The sequence below is a fragment of the Triturus cristatus genome, chromosome 3_1, assembly GCF_964204655.1.
Source record: "Triturus cristatus chromosome 3_1, aTriCri1.1, whole genome shotgun sequence".
Classification (NCBI taxonomy): Eukaryota; Metazoa; Chordata; class Amphibia; order Caudata; family Salamandridae; genus Triturus; species Triturus cristatus.
The window spans coordinates 45,699,715-45,722,044 of record NC_140583.1 but is presented as its reverse complement, the minus strand read 5'-3'; the positions used below and the strand labels follow the sequence as shown (position 1 = coordinate 45,722,044).

General features: G+C 43.8%; 1 protein-coding gene across 2 annotated transcripts in view; it reads right to left on the bottom strand.

Annotated features, from left to right (window-relative positions):
* The window catches only part of LOC146859665 (embryonic protein UVS.2-like), a 41,686-nt gene that overhangs the window by 4,247 nt on the left and 15,109 nt on the right, over positions 1-22,330 (bottom strand). For both annotated transcript variants that reach the window (XM_085643417.1, XM_085643418.1), the window contains 8 exons: positions 21,219-21,359; positions 20,999-21,116; positions 15,128-15,303; positions 12,915-12,996; positions 11,210-11,337; positions 8,514-8,629; positions 5,254-5,479; positions 3,991-4,109 (listed from right to left, as the gene is read on the bottom strand). In XM_085643417.1, the coding sequence (XP_085499543.1) occupies positions 3,991-4,109; positions 5,254-5,479; positions 8,514-8,629; positions 11,210-11,337; positions 12,915-12,996; positions 15,128-15,303; positions 20,999-21,116; positions 21,219-21,359 (1,106 nt within the window). The remainder of the gene's footprint in view (positions 1-3,990; positions 4,110-5,253; positions 5,480-8,513; positions 8,630-11,209; positions 11,338-12,914; positions 12,997-15,127; positions 15,304-20,998; positions 21,117-21,218; positions 21,360-22,330) is intronic.

Sequence of the window (22,330 nt, the reverse complement as noted above, 5' to 3'; positions counted from 1 at the left end):
TGCTGCCACATTTAAATTAGGCAGGTACCTTTCTACAATATAATTTACCTCTGCAGCATATATAAAGGGGCAGATTTACAAGCCCCTGCAACACTTTTGCTCCGCCATTGCGTCACTTTTGGGAGACAGATGCGGTGTACACAATGCGGCCAATTTACAACATGAGGCATCTTGCCTCGTAGAAGTGACGCAGTAACTACAAGGTTTCACTGCCCCACTTCAAGGACACGACTGTGTCAAAACCTTGCTTGAAGCAGGCGTAAGGAGTGACGTAGCACAATGAGGATAGGCCTGAACATGCATTGCTGGAGTTGCGTCGTGCTTGCAACACAACTCCAGCAATCCGTGACTTTTGGGCCAACAGATGCGTCAGAACTTCTGACGCATCTGTCAATCCTTGCTGCATAATGCTCTGTATTGTAAATACGGCTCATCCATGGTGGCGAAAGGGTATCGCAGGCTTGCGCAGGGAAACTGACGCATCTTTGCTGATGCGTCAGTTTCTTGTAAATCTGCCCCTTAGTGTTTTTTAAGTTCAACAGCACTGAATAAGATAAGGAGCCCCGGTGCGGTTGCTGATGGGGCCTTAATTTGAAAATGTTGAATCGGACTGAGGAACGCCATACCCTCTGTAGCTGTACTATCTAATCTCGTTGTCCAGCACCTTTCCCGTCTACTTTATGGGGCCCTCAGGCAGAGTGCCAGGAACTACCTGCCCCTGCAAAGGTCTTGGAGAAACTGGTCTATCAGCAACTGGCTGGCTTTATTGAGACTAATGATCTTCTTCATGACTCTCAATCCGGCTTCCGTCCCGGCTATAGCACGGAAACAGCATTGATCGAAATGGCTGATGCTATACACTGGGCGGGTGATGGAGGCTCTAGGGCGGTGTTGGTGCTGCTAGATTTATCTGCAGCATTTGACACTGTCTCCCACTCTATCCTCCTGAATCGTCTTAGGGATATTGGCATCCAGGGAACAGTGCTGAATTGGATATCATCTTTTTTATCTGATCGCAAACAACAAGTCCGGACGCACCTTTTTACTTCCCCTATCAAACCACTTAAGTGGGGTGTGCCTCAGGGCTCTGCCCTGAGCCCTCTCCTTTCTAATGTTTATCTGACCCCTCTGGCTGAACCGATTGCAAAAACTGGGATCAAAATTATATCCTATGCGAATGATACCCAGCTACTGTTCACCTTCAGGGATGTACTCACCTCCACTTTTGATCCGCTAAAAGAGTGCCTGAAGAATATTGCGGCCTGGATGGATCATAACTTTTTAAAACCTAATGCAGACAAGACTGAGATCTTGTTTTTTAATCAACCTTCTCCCCTCTCTTCGAATCTGTGGTGGCCTGATGAATTGGGCTCTGCTCCCCTACCTAAGGATTCAATTAAGAATCTAGGTGTTAGATGGGACAAACATGTGTCCCTCTCTACACAGGTTCAAACAGTGTCGGCCGCCTGTTTTGGCAAAATTAAAATCATTAGAAAATTCATCAATTATCTGCCCAATGCAACCCGTAAAACAGTGGTTCATGCACTGATAACCTCCCATCTGGATTATGCTAATGGACTATATCTGGGTCTTTCACTTAGCTTGATCCGTAGACTTCAGACAGTACAAAATGCGGCGGCACAGCTGATCTACGGGGCACCACTGCGTCACTACATTACCCCGTATTTACGACAACTTCACTGGGTGGCCATTGCTAAGTGAATAGAATTCAAGGTTTTGACCTTAGCTTTTCGAGCAAGTACAGGTGAAGGGACGCTCTATCTAAGGAAGAGACTCCGTCCCTACCATCAAGCCAGACTTCTTCGATCAAATAACAAGCATTTTCTGGTCATCCCCTGATTCTCAAAATCCAGAATGGGAGGTAAGTCCTTTGAGGTGGGTGCTGCCCAATACTGGAATAACTTACCTCTTGAGCTTCGTCTGATTCAGTCTGATTTGGAGTTCCGTAAGTCTATAAAAACCTGGTTATTTAGTCGCTCCGTTAAGCTATGCTGACCTCTCGTTCTGCCCCTGTCTGCTTCAGCACCGGGACACCCTGTTGGGGGTAGCTGTGCGCTTAATAAAATTATTTTATTATTATTATTATTATTATTATTATTCTGGTTGTCTACAAGATTCATTCCTTGCTTCTGTAGGAGAAAACAAACCGGCGTCTAGATTGCTGCCCAGAGACCATGAACCTAATGTGTTGTTGAGAATGTAGGTGCAATGGTACATTTCATCGCCTTGGTGCATGAATACCGTATTCTGGTCCATGGGCAGGCAGCTGTTCCCCTGCAGGGAACTGGTGGAAGTGAATGGAAAAGGTGTGAGATACAGTCACATTTAACAGCAGCTTCCTCTCTCGCTGTATAGGGCCACTCCATTCCGAAGGCATGGCTGGCAGGGGATGCACTTGTGTGGTCCTGGCTGAGACTTGTGTGTTGTTCCCAAAGCCTCTCATGGCGCACTGGGTGAGGCATAGAGATGTGAGGCGTGGAGTCCGCATTTGCTTGCCATATTCTGGTGTACAAGTATGGAGCTGTCCTGATACAGACAGTTGTTTGCTGGCATGCGGACTGGAGTCTGGAATTCGAAGTTTCCACTTCTTCCCCTGCCCCCCACCCTGCCAACACCCTAATACCTGTCCCCCCTCCCCAGGAGCTGCTTCATTAAAATCGAACCCCGATTCCTCTTAGTCCAGAGGAATTTCTCAGCAATTCCAGTACAATAATGAAATCTATTTTCATATATATTGAAGTGGTTTGCCAACCTGGAATAAAAATTGACTTTGATTGTAAGCATACCAGGGGTTGGTGTAGATTTAATTCCAAGGATTCGAGAGTGACTGCATTTTTAGACTGAAAACAGATGGATCCGGCATTTAGAGCCAGCGTGGTTGACAAAACAAAGAAATGGAGAAGAGTTTGCTTCTAGCTCAAAAGGTATTCCAGGCAGTTAGCAAGGAAAACCCTTGGGAAGCCCAGGATAATGCACCAAATGTACAGATAGGCAAGGCAGTGCACGAGTTGGTAAAATGGATAGCACACGATCAAGACAATTAGCCAAAGAGCCTGTCGAGTACAAGTATTGTTCAAAGTCTTTCGAACCAAGTATACCCTCCCCAGAGGAAGATATTAAGAGACTTCTCACGCTCAAATAGACTGAGAAGGCCAGATGCACTCACATACCATGGACATACCTCTCACCCAGCACTCACACATCTCACCCTCCTCCCACACCTCTCACCCTCCACTCACACGTCTCACCCTCCTCCCACACCTCTCACCCTCCTCCCACACATCTCACCCTCCTCCCACACCCCTCACCCCTCTCCCCTGAACTCAAACCGCTCGTCCATCACTTATACTATTGACATACCGCTCACCCTCCACTCACACATCTCACCCTCCACTCACACCTCTCACCCTCCTCCCACACTTCTCACCATCCACTCACTCCTCTCACCCTCCGCTCACACCTCTCACCCTCCTCCCACACATCTCACCCTCCTCCCACACCCCTCACCCCTCTCCCCTGAACTCAAACCGCTCATCCTGCACTTATACTATTGACATACCGCTCACCCTACACTCGCACACCTCTTACCTTGCACAGGGTAACATGTCTCACCCTGTACACTCACACTTTCTCATTCTGCACTAAACACGCATCGATCACTATGCATTGAGGCACTGTCACCCTGCACTCAGACACTTATCAACCTTCATTCATGCACCACTCACCCTGCACACAGAGCACTCACACCATTCTCCCTGCACTCACACACTGCTCCCACACCTTTTAATGTATTATTAATCCAATAGGCGAAACCTGATGCATTTAGCAATGCTTGTTTTAAACTGCGCTCTGATGTCCCTGTACTGGAAAGTCATGATGCCATACCACCTTCTCTGACAGACAATCTAAACAGTTCTTCCTGATTCCAGGGTCTACAAGGCTCTTATTCTCAGCACCAGAGTGACATACCTTGTGTCCAGCTGGAGCCATGATGAAGAAGCCGCAGTCCAGGTTGGAATAGTAAACGTTGGGGAAGTTGGGGGATGAGATGGTGCCAGGAGAGCTGGTGAACGTGCCGCCACATTTTACTGTCAAACAGAATTAAAAATCATGTTAATTACTCTGCAGCACTGAGTACTGGTCACCATTGTACAATTTGCACACGCACAAAACACAGAACAGCTCGGCGTCAGCCCTGCAACAACTATGTGCCAAACAGGAGCAAAGAGTAGGGTTCTTACCCATATATGCTGTCTGTATATCCTTCCATTCATACATGATGTAAAGTGTATACTGCTTTGCTCCTCTGTAATGTACCAATCTTCAGTTGTTGTTTAATAAAAAGAATGGTTAAAAAAAAAAGAGTAGAGTTCTGCCTGAGCCCCCCTGCATGCTGTTTGTGCCTCAGCTCACATGTCCCCAAATATAGTGGTACATGGCCATACATTGAAAACATGGCATGGGGACCCAGTCAGTACACCTTTACTGTCAGGATGGTAAATAAAAGAGCTCATGTCAAGGGAGATGTTCTGCCAATCGAGGACCCCCACTATCAGGGATCATAGTCAGTACTCTCCCACATCACTAATCAGATGTGTCCCATATATTTTGTGCACAGCGTGTTCTTTGCCAACCCACGATTATCAGTGGGCAAGATTCCACAGGCAGAGAAATCAGAATCCATGTCAACTCACCGACCCCCACCCCTCCCTCAGACTCAAGGGGATTATGTCAGTGTGCTAGCCCACGACATCTTGTATTCCAGAGTGAGACATCTATTGACTCTGAGAAACAAGTATTTCCTGCAGTAAACCAAATGCCAACAGGCCCTGATATCCTGAGAGCACAGCTCACTTGATCCCAACAAGAGGCCTTTGCCTCCTCTCTCCCTCTATGCTGTAGGAGGTCTTTGTGTCCTCCTCCCTCCCCTGGGTAGGAGCGCTCTGACACCAAGGGCCATCCCATTGCTGTAGGAGGCCTCTGAGTCCTCCCTTCACTGTCTAAGAGAGGCCTGATTACAAGGACCGTACCATTGCTGTAGGAGGCCTCTGAGTCCTTTATTCTCTGTCTGAGAGTGGCCACACACCAAGGACCGTACCATTGCTGTAGGAGGCCTCTGAGTCCTTTATTCCCTGTCTGAGAGTGGCCACACACCAAGGACCGTGCCATTTCCGTAGGAGGCCTCTGAGTCCTCCTCCTTGTCTGAGAGCAGCCTGACACCAAGGATCGTACCATTGCTGTAGGAGGCCTTGAACCCACTGGCGGTGATGGAGCCATCCGTCACAAACTGCAGTAACATCTCATTTCTAGAAGAGGTGAATGGCTGGAGCTCTCCGGTCCCACACGCTTTGCTGAGTAAGACTGGGGCCGTCTTGTTGTTGCCATCGTAAATTGTGAGGTAGTCAGAGGCACAGTTTGGGGAGGACTGGAGATCAAAGGCATCAAACTGCAGAAGAATCTGAGAAGAAAGAGAAGAAAATTAGACATACAATTTCTAGAGTGTCTTGAGCTTTCTAGCTTTCATTTGTTTAAAAAGGACTGATTTTCAGTTTTTGAAAGATATCCCAGACTAGACTCAGTTGGTGATTTCGCATTGACTCTCGGCCAATGCATGCAGCCCTTTACCTCGACTCTTTAATTCAGTGACTGCTTCTGTCTATGGCCTCTGTCACCACTATTCCTCTGATGGAGCAGGTAAAGCAAAATGTTGTATACCTCCTCTATTTTGCATGAAAATACTAATTACATAACCTACTTATATTATAATTGAATTAACTGTTTGCGGTGTTATGTCAATAAACTATTTGCACCTTTTATTAAACACCAATTACACATGGGACTTATTGCTATTTGCATGGCAGAATAACTCTAATAACTAAAACGTGTACGCCTATTAATAGTAGTAAGTGTGGTAATAGGATATTGTATGATTTATGTTGCTTTTGTGAGGTTTGCGTTCCTGTTTTGGACCGAAGGGTGAGTTTTATTGCTTTTAATGTCGCTAAAAGCTAGGAAAATACTAATACATAAAGGGATTAGTGAGGGTTTAACATTAGAATCTTCATTTATATGTATTAATTACTCTTTTGTGTTTGTTTTGCTTAAGGTGGCATTTGGGCCAACCAAAACATGGCATCCAAAATGGAGTTCAGAAGTGGCCACCGCCTCGTGAGCGCGATGCCTACTGCGCAGACTCGGATGACTCAGTAGACCTCCAGGCAACCTCAAGTCAGCACAGTGTTCCCGGTCAAGGATAGGAACATGAAGGACTGCCAAACCTCAGTCAGTAAAAAACTGGTCTAAATGAACAATGGAGACATACAAGCAAGCAACTACAATGTTGCATGAAGATGTCATACACGGAGGAAGTGAACCAGCAGAATCCGTGAGACCCCAAACCGATGAGAAATTTGGACGATATTGCAAAACCTCATCAAATCAACCAATCATATGCGTCCTTAGTCCGAGAATGTTTCATGTTATCACAAAATGTATTATAAAAAGAGTAGTAGAATAGGGAGGAAAAAGGCTGTCTTCTTTTTCTTGATGACCGCACACCACTATCAACCCCACAGACAGATGCTTGCACGATTTCTGGTCCTTTGGAGATCTTTGGGACTGTAACGTGCTGAGCAAAGAACTTTCCGGACTTTGAGCTTTGGCCTGCTTTATTTGGACAATTAAACGGCTAAAATTCGGTTATGCAGACCCAATTGAATTAGAAAATCCCACTAGCAAGAATAGGTAAATATAAAATGTCATGCGATTTGTGCTGATTTATTAAAATTCTAAACATTGATTGACCAAAATGCTAATAATTGCAAACAATATTTAGATAAACAAATATTTGATTAACAAAAATTATGAGTTTGTGGTTTTTCAGAAATAAAGAGATTAGAGGATTCTGAAGCTTAAATGTGTTTTAGCTGGTTCTAAATCACCATCAAACAGTCCAACTAATTGGTCCATCGACAAAGTGGTGGAGTGCCTTGATGTTAAGATTAAGATCCTATAGGAAGTAATGCAAATGTATATTCTGTAATATAACTTGTCTTCCTTATAGGTAATAAGGTACCCCCCCCCACATGTCCAGCGCTTAGTTATTCATCCCTCCTGTGTGCAGACTCATGAGAGAAACGTATGAGTGTTGGTGTTATGGGCCCCACCAATGAATGCATGTGTGAATGAGTTGGTGTGACGTCGGGTCTGCAGCGCAGGAAGGATAGTTGTAAATTTGCTCTCTCTTTTTTTCCGGCTTTGCGCTGGATCACCTCCACTTCAACTGTGTGTTCAAAGAGACATGACACCCTAATGTGGTCCCTGCTCTGCGTGTTTTTTCTCTCTTGGTGCCTCTACTTGGAACCAAACTTCTGCTGATGCCCAGGTACCTCTTGTGAAGAAGTTACACACTGGATTCTTGATTGCTTGTGCTAAGCTGCGGCTCTCTGTCAACACCACATACTTAAAGGAAGAACTGTGAGAGCTAAGGTGATGTAAGCTTCAAGACACCTGGCACAGTCGGTTCCTCGCTGGGCTCATAGTGAAGGTCCTAGACCTCTGGGGCACTGCCTCTGGATTGTTAATAACCTGTGTCCTACCTTTGAATGTGAGTGATGCCCAACAAAATACCAACGAACGAAGAAGGCTGCCGCCCTACAGATGAAACCTCACAAAGGATTTCCACATTGGGAAGAGAAGCTCAAGCTTTGTGCAAGGGTTATTCGTTAGAATATCGAGCAGAGAAATATCACGCACAAAAACATTGTAGCCAGAATATCAGCAATAGCAGCATCCAGAGTATGTATAGCTAAGTATAGATTAACTACTCTCCATATCACCTTACCTTGAAGCCATATATCGATATATTGTATAGTAAATCTATACTTATCAATACATATATTGACCATAACCATATTTTGGTAGCTGATATTTTGGCTATGATTTTTTTGTAGCACTATATTCCAAACTCAGTATTCTTGTCCCATACACTCAGAGTGTAATACCTGTCGCTTTGCACCCCAGTATTCTGTCCTGTTACACTGTTCATTACTAGATTTACCCTTATATGCCCACATCCTCTGGTGAACTACACTGACATTCTCTCTCACCTATTGTTTACTGCCCCCTTGTGGTATTTCTTTGAAGCCCAATTTGAACTTACTTAAGGTCTAGCTTACTTGCTCCATGCAGACCCACACTTTAAGCTGTATTCCGTCTTCTCTGCGGTGGCAGCACCACTATAGATTTAAATAACACCTACGAATCAGTTTGTCTCAGAAGTTCTGCGGCGATGGTGCTGCCATCCTTAGAGAGAACATTCCAAGTACAGATCCTACTCCTTGTTGATGGACCACTCTAACCATAGTGACCTGCCTCGGCAGCTACCTCTGCCACCTGTCAATCAGGCAGGTCCTAACCCACTGTACTACTCTAAGCCTGACCCCCAGGCAGCTAGGACTCTGGCAGGAGGAAAGCGTGACTGGCTTCATTACCTTATCAGAAGGCACTCGGATCAGGTAGATACAGTTGATGTTGTTTGGGTACGAGGAGGGGTTATTTGATGACTTCACAGTTCCGGTCGGGTCAGAGAGAAGAGTGCTGCACAAACCTGAAACCATATATGAAAATGAAAATTCTTTAAAAAGTGATGTCTTGAAAATTTACAATGACTGTGAAAGGTAGAAGTTCCACATTCTACCAGCTCCTACAGAGAATTTCTCAGTCAGGCTCACCAGTATTTAAGCAGGTATCTTATACCTCCACCAAAAAGAAGCCCCTTGACCTATACAATGATCTCTGTGGATAACCAGCACTCAGTGCAAGTCTTAGCAAGTCTTAGCATTGATCTGTTCTCACACAGGAACATAAGTCGGCACCCTGGTGCAGATAAAATAGCAGCAGAGATAGGATCACGAACAGAATATTTCTATCTCTCCACTTTCTCTTTTCTGGTCTTCAGTGACATGTATCCAGGTCAAAGAAATATACGTGGAGTATAGCTATTCTAATGAGAAAAAGACATATAACACTTAAAGGCAGGGATATTTTCAAACCTAGGAATCCATAAAGGGAACTAATAGGGCCATAGCAGGTCTCTAACCTTAAAACCATCTGGAACTCCCCTATAAGAGGAACATGTTTCCTTAAAGAATTAATTTGTGCTTGTGAATTCCAGGGTCCACTGAATGTATGCTGGGAGTTAAATGCTGAGATAACATTTCAAAATAAATGCACCTTCACTCAGAAATCTAAAATGCTGGGATCCAATCAAAGGATAATTGCTGGGATCCACCCAGGGGATAAATGCTGGGATCCAATCAAAGTATAATTGCTGGGATCCAACCAGGGGATAAATGCTGGGATCCGATCTTGGGATACATGTGGCAACTCAATCAGGCAATACAATTTGGGATCCCAGTGGGCAGTAATTGCTGAGATCAAATCAAGTGATACATCCTGGGATCCTATCAGGGGATAAACGCTGGGATCCCAACAGGAAATAAATCCTGGAATCCCATCAAGGGATACATTCTGGAATCCACTCTGGGAATATGTTCTGGGGTCACATTTGAGGACAAGTGCTGAGATCTGAACAGAGGATAAATGCTGGAATTGCAGGAGGTGAGAACAAAGATAATTTCTTGACAGGTCAGACACAAAGGGGCCGATTCACAAAACTAATCTGAAACAAAATCCTAAAATTACTACTTTTGGTATTCACAGAAGACATTTAGAAGTAGTAAAGTTAGGATTTTGTCTAAAATTAAGATTTTGTCTTAAGTTAAACTTAAGTTAAACTTAAGTTTGTCTTAAATTTTGATTTTAAGACAAAATCCTAATTTAAGACAAAATCCTAATTTAAGACAAAGTCTTAATTTAAGACAAAATCCTACCTTAAGACAAAATCCTAACTTTACTACTAATAAATGCCTTCTGTGAATAACGAATAAGTAAGTTTAGGATTTTGTCTCAGAATAGTTCTGTGAATCAGCCCCACAGTGTCAGGATTGGGCCTTTCAAGTCATCAGAGAAGAAGTTTGAAGGTGGGGTCCCCCAGGGTTCACCCTTCTCTCTCACTATTTCTCTCCCCTGTCCTTCAAGGCACTTTATCTATCATTAGGACTAGAGACCTGAAATATTGTTTATGTGCTGACGATATACTAATCTATCTGTATGTGTGGGGCCTGAAGGAGGGGTTCTTTGTCCTTAAACAAGGCCTAAATAATGTGGCCAGGTGAATAAACAAAAGTGGACCCAAGTTAAGTAGAGCAAAATCTGAGATGCTCTGCATAGGATCATGTCACGGAGTTCTGAATAATTTCACTTAGCCCCCGGACTTTATTTGGGATCCCATGCACCTTCACTCAGAAATCTAAAAGGCTTGGGGTCATCTGAGAAAGAGGCTCACATCAGCTCTGTAGTGCTTCTGGTTTATTCAGCTTAAGACAACTGCAACAGAGATTGCTCTACATCCAAAACAAATATCACAAAATCATATCTGGTTCACTGACTGTTTCAAATATGGATTAAACCAATTCCTTTATGAGTGTGCTTTCAAAAAATCTAATTACTAAGATGCAACATATACAGGATATGGTGACATCAATTATTATAAAACAAGGGATACATTGTGATTTATCAGGCTAGACATCATTGGTACCCATCCAAAAGTCCATTCCAAAAAGTCATCATCTTCAACACAGCATTCCTTGTTTTGAAGTGCATCAAGGAAACAGCACCAGCCTGTCTGTGTGGTAGAACCACTAGACATCTTCCCTCCTGCAACTCAGGCTCTTGTGGCTTATATCTTCTTCACATCGCAGGTCCTGTTATTCAGGGGAAGGGAGACTGCAGATTCTTGCTGGTCAAGATTTTGAATGTAGTGCCACTGGATATTAAGAATAGACATACTCTGCTTACCTTTAGGAACACCTTAAAACATTCATGTGTGCTCTTTTTTGGAGCACTTATATGTATATTGTATTTTGTGCTATTTATATAGTGAGTCTGGCGCCTAAACACAATCATTTATTTCATAGTGTGAACTCTAAAAATAAACTTTAAAAAAGTCCCATTTTAGTTGAAATTAAACTTGAATAATTAAAAACATAATATAACCAGCTAGAATTAAAAGATGCTGGGACTGCTGTGGAATTTCAGACTATTAATGCATACATGCACTCCTTACCGCACTGATACAGGGTGTTGATTTTGGAAACATCCAGGTTGCTAAGCCCATTTCTCTGTCCAATGGGTCTGTCAGGATTTGGCTTTGGGATGATGCTCGGCTGTCCAAATTTGTTACTGAAAGCATACCTGGGGAAAGGAAGACCTTACAGGTAAAGCCTATCATGTTTGTGCCATTATTGTTCATGATTCACCCATAGAAATCTACAATAAGTCTATCTGTGGGTCAAATATTTCGTGATTACTTAAATCGTTGAATGTCTAAATATAGTCTCAAAGATGTTCCTGAACTAACCCCCTGCAGATCCTTCCCTGCTCAGTCTAAAACTTCACCGTTTTCCATTTATTGAGCCTCTAAGGCATGGAGGACAGAATATATACACCTTAGCACCTTCACCCTCACTCAGAGTCTCAGATCTTAAAAAGCACTGATTTGCAAAATTCCTCCTGTCAAGTCTCACAACATTTCTGCTTTCAACAGAGGTTGACTTTAGCACTGAGGTACCATCCTCATGTGATTCATCAACAATGGCGCTTCCACTCTAAACTGAGTATGTTCACCAACTCAGACAGCATTTACCTGTCCTTCTTCACCCATGGACTTTCCACTCTATGGTAACATGTTCACTCACACAGCCATGACTCACCTTCACTTTCTTACCTTCATCACCTACGGCAGTTCCATACTGTAGCACCCATGTTCACCAACCCAACTGTCATTCCATACCCCACTTCACATACAGAGCATCAATCCTAACCAATGAAGTTCACCAACACAGACATGATGGTATTACTCTTCCTCATCCATGGACATTCCACTCTGTTGAAACATGCTCACTGACACAACCATGAATATACTGCCCTTTTTCACTTTCGTCCTCCTAAGCCGCGTCTACATTCTGGCACTCATGAACACCAACCCAGCCATCTTTCCTGTTGCTCCTTTTCCCTCCTAACAGACAGAGTCAACACTCTGGTGGTCTTCTTCACATATAGAGGTTCCAATATGCAACATGCTCCGCTTCCTGGTCCCCCCCTCCCACCATCAAAGGTGAAATACACACCGCCCTCTACTTCCCAGGTCCAGCAATCTCAGTAATGATTAAGACGATCACATCAGAATGTGATCAAAATCACTGGGTGTGAGTTAGGGTTTGATGGATGGAAGGCTGGGGGGGGTGTCATAGGACATTACCTATGCCATCCTGACTGTACTCCATCTGCCAAATTTAGACAGGACCGCCAGCCCAGCTGTCATTTACAATAAAACGAACCACCATCACTGCGCTTCCTTCCAATTACTAAAGGTTTTCGCCCAGATTGCGGGGGTCGGTTTTGTTTTGTTCCTGTCCCTCAATGCTAGGTTCGGTGATGGACAGGGAAAAACAAATATTACACCGTCTCCCCTAAATAGGGCAGGCATTGTAATACCATTCCTCAGATTGCCGCTACTCCACTGGGCTGTCAGAGGAAGTATTTCATCACCAGAGCCAACAGGGGTTCTGTCGACGAGGTACTTAGTGTTCGCCCATCATCTTTAAATGAAGCGGGTGGTCCTAGGGTTTGGAGGAGAGGGACATCCGTCATGTTTGCAAAGGAGTAACCTGTCCCCCAAAATCTAAATCATGTTCATAATCTATATGTAAAAGCCTTTAATGAGAGTTTTGAATAGAAGATCTCTTCTTAGCTGAGCATCGGAGACTTACTTCCCATAATGCATCACGGAGGAGTAGTCGTATTCCAGGCCAAGGTTGTTGGTGTTCTCTTTGTTGAAGTTGGCGATGTTTTCTGTTAAGAATAGCAGACAGTAAACATGAGTTAGTGACGACTGAGCCTGATAGGGCACATTTCAATGACGACAAGGTGCCAGCTCACTAGGGGGCAGTTCTGCCTTGTGCCATTGCAGAGGTTAGAAGTAGTCTAATGGATAAGCTGTGAAACTGGGAGCATGCCGGGGCGAGTTCATATCTGAGGCTCAGCATCAGATCGCAAAGCATACGATTTGAGATAAATCACTTAATCGCTTTAGCATCTGATATGAAGTTGTAAAATTCAAAATATAAATCCTATTTGATGAGGAGCACCATATTGCTGCCGAGTGAGGTTCACACAAAATAAAAGCCAATGCCTACATACATGCAGAAGCGATACACTGGAGTTTCGACCAATTTTAAAGATAACTCACTATGATTTTTTGAAGGGAAAATCATCCTGTTTTGTTTCCTTATGAAACTTTTTTGCCTCATAAAGTGATCCAACCCCCTTGATAATCTCCAGGGTGCACCCTCCACCTTACATTGTATAGTATTGTATCATATTTGCATTTATATGGATTTTACTGTCCTTGACAAGGCACTGAAGCCCTTCATGCCAGGGAGCACACTGCTCCGGGCACCCAAGGTTTAATGGGTAAACCAGTGGTTGTTGGTTATTGGGATTAGTCTTGTGCTCTCAAGAAAACCGCACAATGCATTTACTCCAGTGTCTTTGAGGAATTGAAAACTATTAGGAGTTAGAGGTGATTAATTGGGAAGTGGAGGTGGTATGTGACCTTTAATAGGTGATTTGTGGGAAAGAAAGAGGAGGTGAGGTATTATTACTTTGCAGGAATGACTTTTAAAGCAGTGGTGATTGATTTGAAAATTTGGAATAAAATGAGGAAATTACCAATAATGTAATTATAAAGATTGATGCAAACATGCCTGTGACTTAAAGTGGGCTGTGCTCAGAGAGAGGAGACGTGCATTCGATTGAAAGCAGAGGGGAGTTTGTCATGCAGAAGTTTTTAATACAGAGGAGGCTTTTTGAGGTGCCGTGCAATCAGAGAATGAAAAAACTGTAGAAAGAAACACCATTATTTGCATGTGATATAGTGGAGTGAGAAAGAGTGATGCTCAAGGCGCTGTGCATCTCATCTGGCCCTGGACCCACATAAAAACACATGCTTTGTATCAGGTTTGTGTTACTTTTCTAATGCAAACCCGATTCAACGGGTTCATGTGGAATTTACAATCCAACGCAAATCGCGATTTGTGTTGGATTGTAACCCAAAGCAGCAACATTTGTGCTTTGCTCGTCCTTGCATTACTTTGAGTCAAAGGGGTATTCCATGGGTGGTGCACAGGTGTTACTATGCAACAACCCATGGGTTTTGACAAAAATCCCTACCTACAAAGAACTGTAGACAGGAATTTGGGCCTCAATTCTGTGCCTCCTCAAGGCAAGTGCCACAGGGTGAAAATCTTCCATTTCTCGTTTTCCCCACTTTGCATGTGTGCTGCATTGTACAGCACACATATAAAGTGGGAAAGCATAGCTTTTATATTTGAAGGGACCAATTTCAGCATAAAAACTATGGTTCAGAGAAAGCAGCCATTCTAGCACTATTGTGCAAGGGTCTCTGTGTTGGCACATGTCTGCCTAAAGTCTGCCACCAGCACTGGGAGAGACCTGAACTGCACCACATCTTAGTATTGCATTCACACAATGCAGCGCAGCAACTTAACATGATGTGCTGTGCAGCAATACATGACTTCTGTGTATATCTGGACCCCGTGTCTCTGTAGCGCGGCACTGCACTTAGCAATCATTGATCTTCATTATCGATTTCAGGAAAATGAATTTTAAGACTGAGTCACAATTTATCCGGTGCCAAACATTTTAATGTAGGCCAACAGGAAATGGTTTGCTCCAGTTAATGACCTCAGCAGTGGACACCCGACTGCTTCTGACAGTGACACATATGGATCACTGTAAGGAAGGGTCAGATTGGTAGAAAGGGTGTGCTGGTGGGTAACTTTGATCAAACCTAAGCTGAGCCAATCAGATCTCTAAATCAATGCCAAGGCGAACTCATCAGAAATCTGAGTTCTACTCGGCTTCCCACTCAGTGGTAAACGAAGCCCGGGGTGTCACTGACCAGGTGAGATGTTCTCCGGCATGATGGTCACATAGTTGTCACGGTCGCTTCGGCTCTGCTCGTGGTAAAAGCCCAGGGCGTGGTTCAGCTCATGCTGGATGGTTCCTCTAGACATACATCCCCCGGAGAGAGATACCTGCTGACCTCCCCCTGTCTTCCCGACGTACGACCAGCACCTACGGGAGAAGATGGACAAGAGAGATCCAAAAATCACTGCAATGACACCTTTGGAGAAAGAATATTACAATATTATCCCATGCAAAGTCATCTGTCTGTGTGTCTCCTCACCGACTGTTGCTCTCTGCAAGGGAAGAGGGGCTCTAGGACAGTGACATTGAACAGTCGAAGTTGTGATGAAAGACCTTGCATGTAAAGAAAAGCTGAGTCACCCTGCACCAGTCTGATTCATTTCTGGCCTATCCTGTGAGATTTTCTCCCAGTGGACTCCACATCTGTGGGTATTGTGTGACTGAGGGAGGCAGATCTACCATCTGCCTATGGGTGAATCTGTTCAGTCCCCAATGTCTGTGATCCATACTCCAACTCAGTCAGAGTTCTGGTTGTGTGTGGCATGTTACATGTGTGTTGTGCAACTGAGAAAGCATATGCATTGAGTGTGGTGTCCTAAAATGATGGGTCCCTCTAGGTTGTCTTTTATCTTTCGTGTACTGTTTTCTGCCTCTGGAATCTATGCATTTAGACCTCATTGATCTATTGGTGGAACTAGAATAGACAGTACATCTCTTTCCTTCTAGACCCAACATTTTTGTCCCGCAAGACCATGAGACACCCTCCTGCCTTGTATTGTGATGGTCATCACATCGAGAGACCTGTCCAGTCAAACATCAAACATATTAAAGTCAGGCTGGTACACTGTAACACTTTGTCTGGCATCTTTGCTCCACTGAACAGGAGAATTATACACATCACCATATTTAAAGAGTAAAGACCCATTCCTAGTCGTAGCAGAGAACAGCATAACATCCCCTTATAGAATAACACTTTTCACGGACTCCAACTGGACTGACGTACTGCAAGCATGCTAGGGTATTGCCTGAGGTTGTATTTAGGCCACATGAGCACCTTGGACCTTCTGTGTTTTAGGTGTTCTCTATATTAACTCCTTTGCTTTACTTTGTGTTGATGCAATTCACACTACAAAATAACAAAATATCCTTTCTACTGGATTTGTAGTTAATTGTGTGAGTTCCAAACCCTCCAGGAGGTGGTCCTGGAGCAAGCCTTGGCTACTCGGCCTTGCTGCTCTTAAGGAATCACAAGCACAACAGGAGTAATTCAGTTGTGGTGCAATGGAACCTGTGTCCCTGGGATACCAGTGGTAAATGATGTGGCACAGTAGCCACTAACCACTGATACCGCTCAGTAACCACTGACTGCCGCAGAACCTTATTAAACTCTTAACAGTTTATTGAAAACAACTGTAAGAAGAGTGTCACATCCAGACCTCAGTGGCCACCCTCACAACTGTCAAGGATGGATTCTTTCAGCTAGGGAATTCCAGCTTCAGCAAGTGGAACACATCCACTTCTGATTATATTTGAGGGACATGTGATTCACTGACAGAAATACAACCCATGCTACAAGATTGAGAGGAAGAGAAGACACACCAAAAGAGAACCCAGTGATGGTAGTCTCATCACAACACTGAACAAAGCATACAGAATCCAGCCATCAAAACACTAGGGAATGAACAAAGCATACAGAATCCACCCATCACAACACTAGGTAATGTATAAAGCATACAGGATCCAGCCATCAGAACCTCTAGAGAATGAGCAAAGTAGAGAGGATCCTGCCATCACAACATTAGGGAACGAACAAAGCATACAGGATCCAGCCATCACAAAACTGGGGTACGAACAAAGCATAGAGGATCCAGCCATCATAACACTAGGGACTGAACAAAGCATACAGGATACAGCCATCAAAACACTAGGGAATGAACAAGGCATACATGATCCAGCAATCACAACACTAGGGAATGAGCAAAGCATATAGAAGCCAGCCATCACAGCAGTAGGGAATGAACAAAGCATACAGAATCCAGCCATCAAAACACTAGGGAATGAACAAAGCATACAGGATCCACCCATCAGAACACTAGGGAATGAACAAAGCATACAGGATACAGCCATCAGAAACTCTAGGAAATAAACAAAGCATACAGGATCCATCAATCACAACTCTAAAGAATGAACAAAACATACAGGATCCAGCAATCACAACACTGGGGAATCAACAAAGAATACGGGATACAGCAATCACAACACTAGGGAATGAACAAAGCATATAGGAGCCAGCCATCACAGCAGAAGGGAATGAACAAAGCATACAGAATCCAGCCATCAAAACACCAGGGAATGAACAAAGCATACAGGATCCAGCCATCAAAACACTAGGGAATGAACAAAGCATACAGGATACACCCATCAGAAACTCTATGGAATAAACAAAGCATACAGTATCCAGCCACCACACACCACTAGGGAATAAACAAAGCATACAAGAATCAGCCATCAAAGCACCTGGAATGACCAAAGCATACAGAATCCAGCCATCACAATACTAGGGAGTAAACAAAGCATACAGGATCCAGCCATCAGAACCTCTAGGAAATGAACAGAGAATACAGGATCCAGGCATCAGAACCTCTAGGGAAAGAATAAAGCATTCAGGAGCCCACCATCAGAACACTAGGGAATGTACAAAGCATACAGGTTCCACCCATCATAACACTAAGGAATGAACAAAGCATACAGGGTCCAGCTGTCAGAACACTAAGGAATGTACAAAGCATACAGGATCCAGCCATCTGAACACTAGGGAATGTACAAAGCATACAGGATCCAGCCATCACAACTCTAGGGAATGTACAAAGCATACAGGATCCACCCATCACAACACTAACGAATGAACAAAGCATACAGGATCCAACTATCAGAACCTCTAGGGAATAAACAAAGGATACAGGATACAGCCATCACAACACTACGGAATGAACAAATCATACAGGATCCATCCATCACAACACTAGGGAATGAACAAAGCATTCAGGATCCAGCTATCACAGCACTAGGGAATAAACAAATCATACAGGATCCAGCCATCACAACACTAGGGAATAAACAAAGCATTCAGGACCCAACCATCACAACCCTAGGAAATAAACAAAGCATTTAGGATCCAGCCATTAAAACCTCTAGGTAATATGCAAAGCATACAGGGTCCATCCAACACAACACTAAGGATTGAACAAATCATAGAGAATCGAGCCATCAGAACCTCTTAGTTATTTATAGTCCAGAGGTCCTAACATTGAGGGCCAAAAACAGTAGGTGGGATTGCATGGAACTGCAGATCTATCATACAGAATCCACAGACCCTTATGGTATACTGTCACCGGGAGGTCAAAGGCCATTTGGTATTTTTTCTCACAAAGAGGTGATTCTCCATGGAAGGTCCACCACTAAATCCACATCACATTGAAAGTTTTTCACCAAGAGTCCTCTGCCCTTGGAAGCTTTTTCACTGAGTGTTCTCTGCCTAGGGAAGGGAATGTTCTGCAAATAGTTTCCAGACATTGAGGGTCATAAATTGTTAGAGGATGTATCACTAAGTCTCCACAGACCAGTGACACCCCTTTAATGGATGCTGACAGCCCATGGAGGACCATCTCCCACAGAGAACCCACAGTCCATGGAAAGTCTATGATTTAAAATCCCCAGCGCATGTTAGGTCTTTCACTGTGAATCCACAACTCATAGAGGGTCATCATGGAGAGTACTGAACCCATGGACTATATTTAAATGAGAGAACACAGCCCCTGTGGCTACATCAGTGCAAGCTCACAGAACATGAAGGATCATTCACAGAGGCACAAAGAACATGGAGGGACTCTAAGCGGCAGTCAGCAGCCCAGTGGCGATCACATACTGAGGGCTTTGAGTATGTAACTAATTATCAAGTCTTTTTTTGATGAACCTAAAACAATATACAGTATAGATTTATTATTTTAAACTAAACCTCTATATCCCTTAAAGATATGCATATCGATATATAGTCCTATTTGGGTGCAATGTGAATCAATCGTGGTGCTGCGTTTTGCACAAGTTGTAATTTGTAGATCAGAAGCGCAGGAAGACCAGTACAGACCGAGTTACAACAATCCAGTCTACTTAATGTCAAGGACTGGGCCAAGATCTTCTGGGAGTCAAAAGGCAGAAATGGCAATTTTCCGGAGTACTTTCAACATAAAATAGCAAGTGAGTTTTGAAATTTGAAAACAAAAAGAGAAATTGTAATAAAAAATCACTCCCAGATTGCGAGCTGATTCTGTTACATTTTCAGTGGTATCAAAGGAGCCAGGCCACCAGTGAGAGGGACACACATCTGGTTTACCAATCTGAAGATCTCAGTTCTAGTGGTAGCACTCCTTAGAGTGTCTTGTGCCCTTACCCATCCATGGGGTGGATCTGGAGATATTGAGCCTATGTCATTGAGCCCTATCGGGTATGATGCTGAATGTAGGATCAGTCCTTAGAGTGCCTTGTGCTCTTACCCATCCACATTAAACATAGATTAAACCCTCTGTCCCTCAGAACCTTGGTATGAGCAATATAATCTACAGTGAGTCCTGTTGGGTAAAACAATTGCTTAGCAAACACAATTAATGATTAGCAGTATCTATCCTAAATGACACTAAATGACATTCAGTGTCATTTAGGATAGATACTGCTAATCATTAATTGTGCTTACTTACCCATCCGCAGGCAGCGTCTAGAGGTAATGAGTCTATCAGATGGAGCCCAATCTCGTGTGATGCTGAATGTACGATCAGTCCTATGTGTGACCTGTGCTCTTACCCATTTGTATCAAATGACAATGTCTCAATGTGGGTATCATTGGAGGAGCAAATACAGTAAGCAAAATTGAATTGCTAAGGATTAAATCGGCGTAGGGAGAAACACAGGGAGACGTATACATGTAGGGTTTTCTGTATTTAGAATCTATTAAAACATGTTGGGCATATTAAACAGCATATGTACAAGCAAATGGAAAGAAAGCACTGCGTTACATTAATGGACATGTAACTGATAGGATAATGTGCACAAGTGCTCGTGAAAATTGTGACGGTGCAAGTGGCACGTGAAGTGGTATATACAGCTGTGGTGTAGGGCGCAACGAAGAACAAAGTGGTACAACAAGTATTACATATTTAAGACATCCAGGCAGTCAATGATATACAAATTACAAAAGACAATGGATAGGATGTCCGTAACAAGGGGGCACCAGAAGTTACGCTGTTGAAGTCAACGGCGTTTCGGCCTGCTGAAGTCTAGGCCATCATCAGGACTGGTTACATACAAATTAAAGGCAGTGTGCGGTTGGAACGGCAGCGGAGTCAAACCGGGAACCGTGAGGTCGGAGCGGCAGCAGAGTAAATCCGGGAACCGTGAGGACAAACGAATGTGCAGGTGAAGGGATTCAGGAGGGGTCCAGAAGCCAATGAATGGGTGAATGATTAAGTTGGAAGCAGTTGAAGTGAACAGCGTTTCGGCCTGCTGAAGTTTAGGCCATCATCAGGACTGGTTACATACAAATTAAAGGCAGTGTGCGGTTGGAACGGCAGCGGAGTCAAACCGGGAACCGTGAGGTCGGAGCGGCATCAGAGTAAATCCGGGAACCGTGAGGACAATTGAATGTGCAGGTGAAGGGATTCAGGCGGGGTCCAGAAGCCAATGAATGGGTGAATGATTAAGTTGGAAGCAGGAGTCAATCGCGGAGCAATGGTTCAGAGCGTTCAAGGGGCCGGTGTTTACAGACTAACTCCTGTGGTCTGATACTGCTTACCCATATACAGGCAGGATCTGGAGGTAATTTGGTTCCACCGTGCGGGTCACAAAGCGGATGCAGGTCACTGTTGCAAACTCACTCATTGCATTTGTAATGGCAGCCAGATCTTGGGCACCTGAGGGACAACAGAGGAAAGGAGAGGATGACATAAGGTGAAGCAACCTGGAAAGGTATCTCTGAAAGGCAATGTTGAGCCTTGGTGTAAAAGTGAACTCACTGTAAGTGGGACTGAGGGTGTAGGGCACAGGGACGGTCCCATCTCTGGATTTAGGCCAGAAGCAGCTGTTGTTTGTACATATCCTGGCACTGCGGCCTGGTTGGACGGCAATGTCTCCCTCGTGGACCAGCTGTGAGCTGCCTACAACAGTAAAGCACAGTGCTAGTATTCAGTGTCTGTCATAACACTAGAATGAACAAGAGCACACAGAAGAGAAGGCGGCTGATCTTATGCCTAGAGCACAGTTTCAAGAAATAAATAAAAAATGCAGATGCAGCCATTTCCACACAAACCTTGGCCTAAGCATCTACTTAAGAAAACAAACTACCCCAATGACTGAAAAAAGCCCTCAGCGCGCAGACATGCACCGCGAGCGACTGCAGCGGGTAACGTTCACTGGGAATGGTTTCCAGTGTCTGAAATTCCTACAGTGTTGCCATCTTGTCATATCAGGAGTAGTTAATTATGGCACCACTAAAAACATTTTACTGGCTTGCCATAATAACTTGGAGCATATTAAGACAGAAAAATCAGAATAACAACTGCAATGGCCATATGCCTTCTAAGCGCTTTATGTCTTTGTTCAGCAAACACCAGCAATGACAGAGGCTGCCCTTTCACCCTGTCACCGCCCTAGATTCCATGTACTTCTCTCACATTTGTATTGATTAAGTCTTTAAATCTAAGTTAGTATTGTACATGTTATTATCTGTGTTACATACAAGTATGAACTAATATATAGAATACTTTCACTAACTGAACTAGACCAACGAGCAGGTTCAATTGACACAATTTGCAGCACACAAAGGTTAGTTTAATTTTCAATGATATGATTGTATTAACACAATCCTTCAAAATATATACCAGTGTGGGCCAATCATATACTTTGATCAATGATAGTAGTTTGGTGGTGATGAAATGATGTAGGAATCTGGCTCTGCATATACCATACCAAAGTAAGGTATAGCGTGCACAGTGTCCAGTGGATCCCCAAAGGCTTACAGAGGTAATTGTAGATACCACCTTATTCTCTATTTGTGGTAGTGTGGGCGAGCAGTAATGCTTTATCGTAGGTTAGTGTTAAGCATTTATTGTACACACTTAGGCAAGAA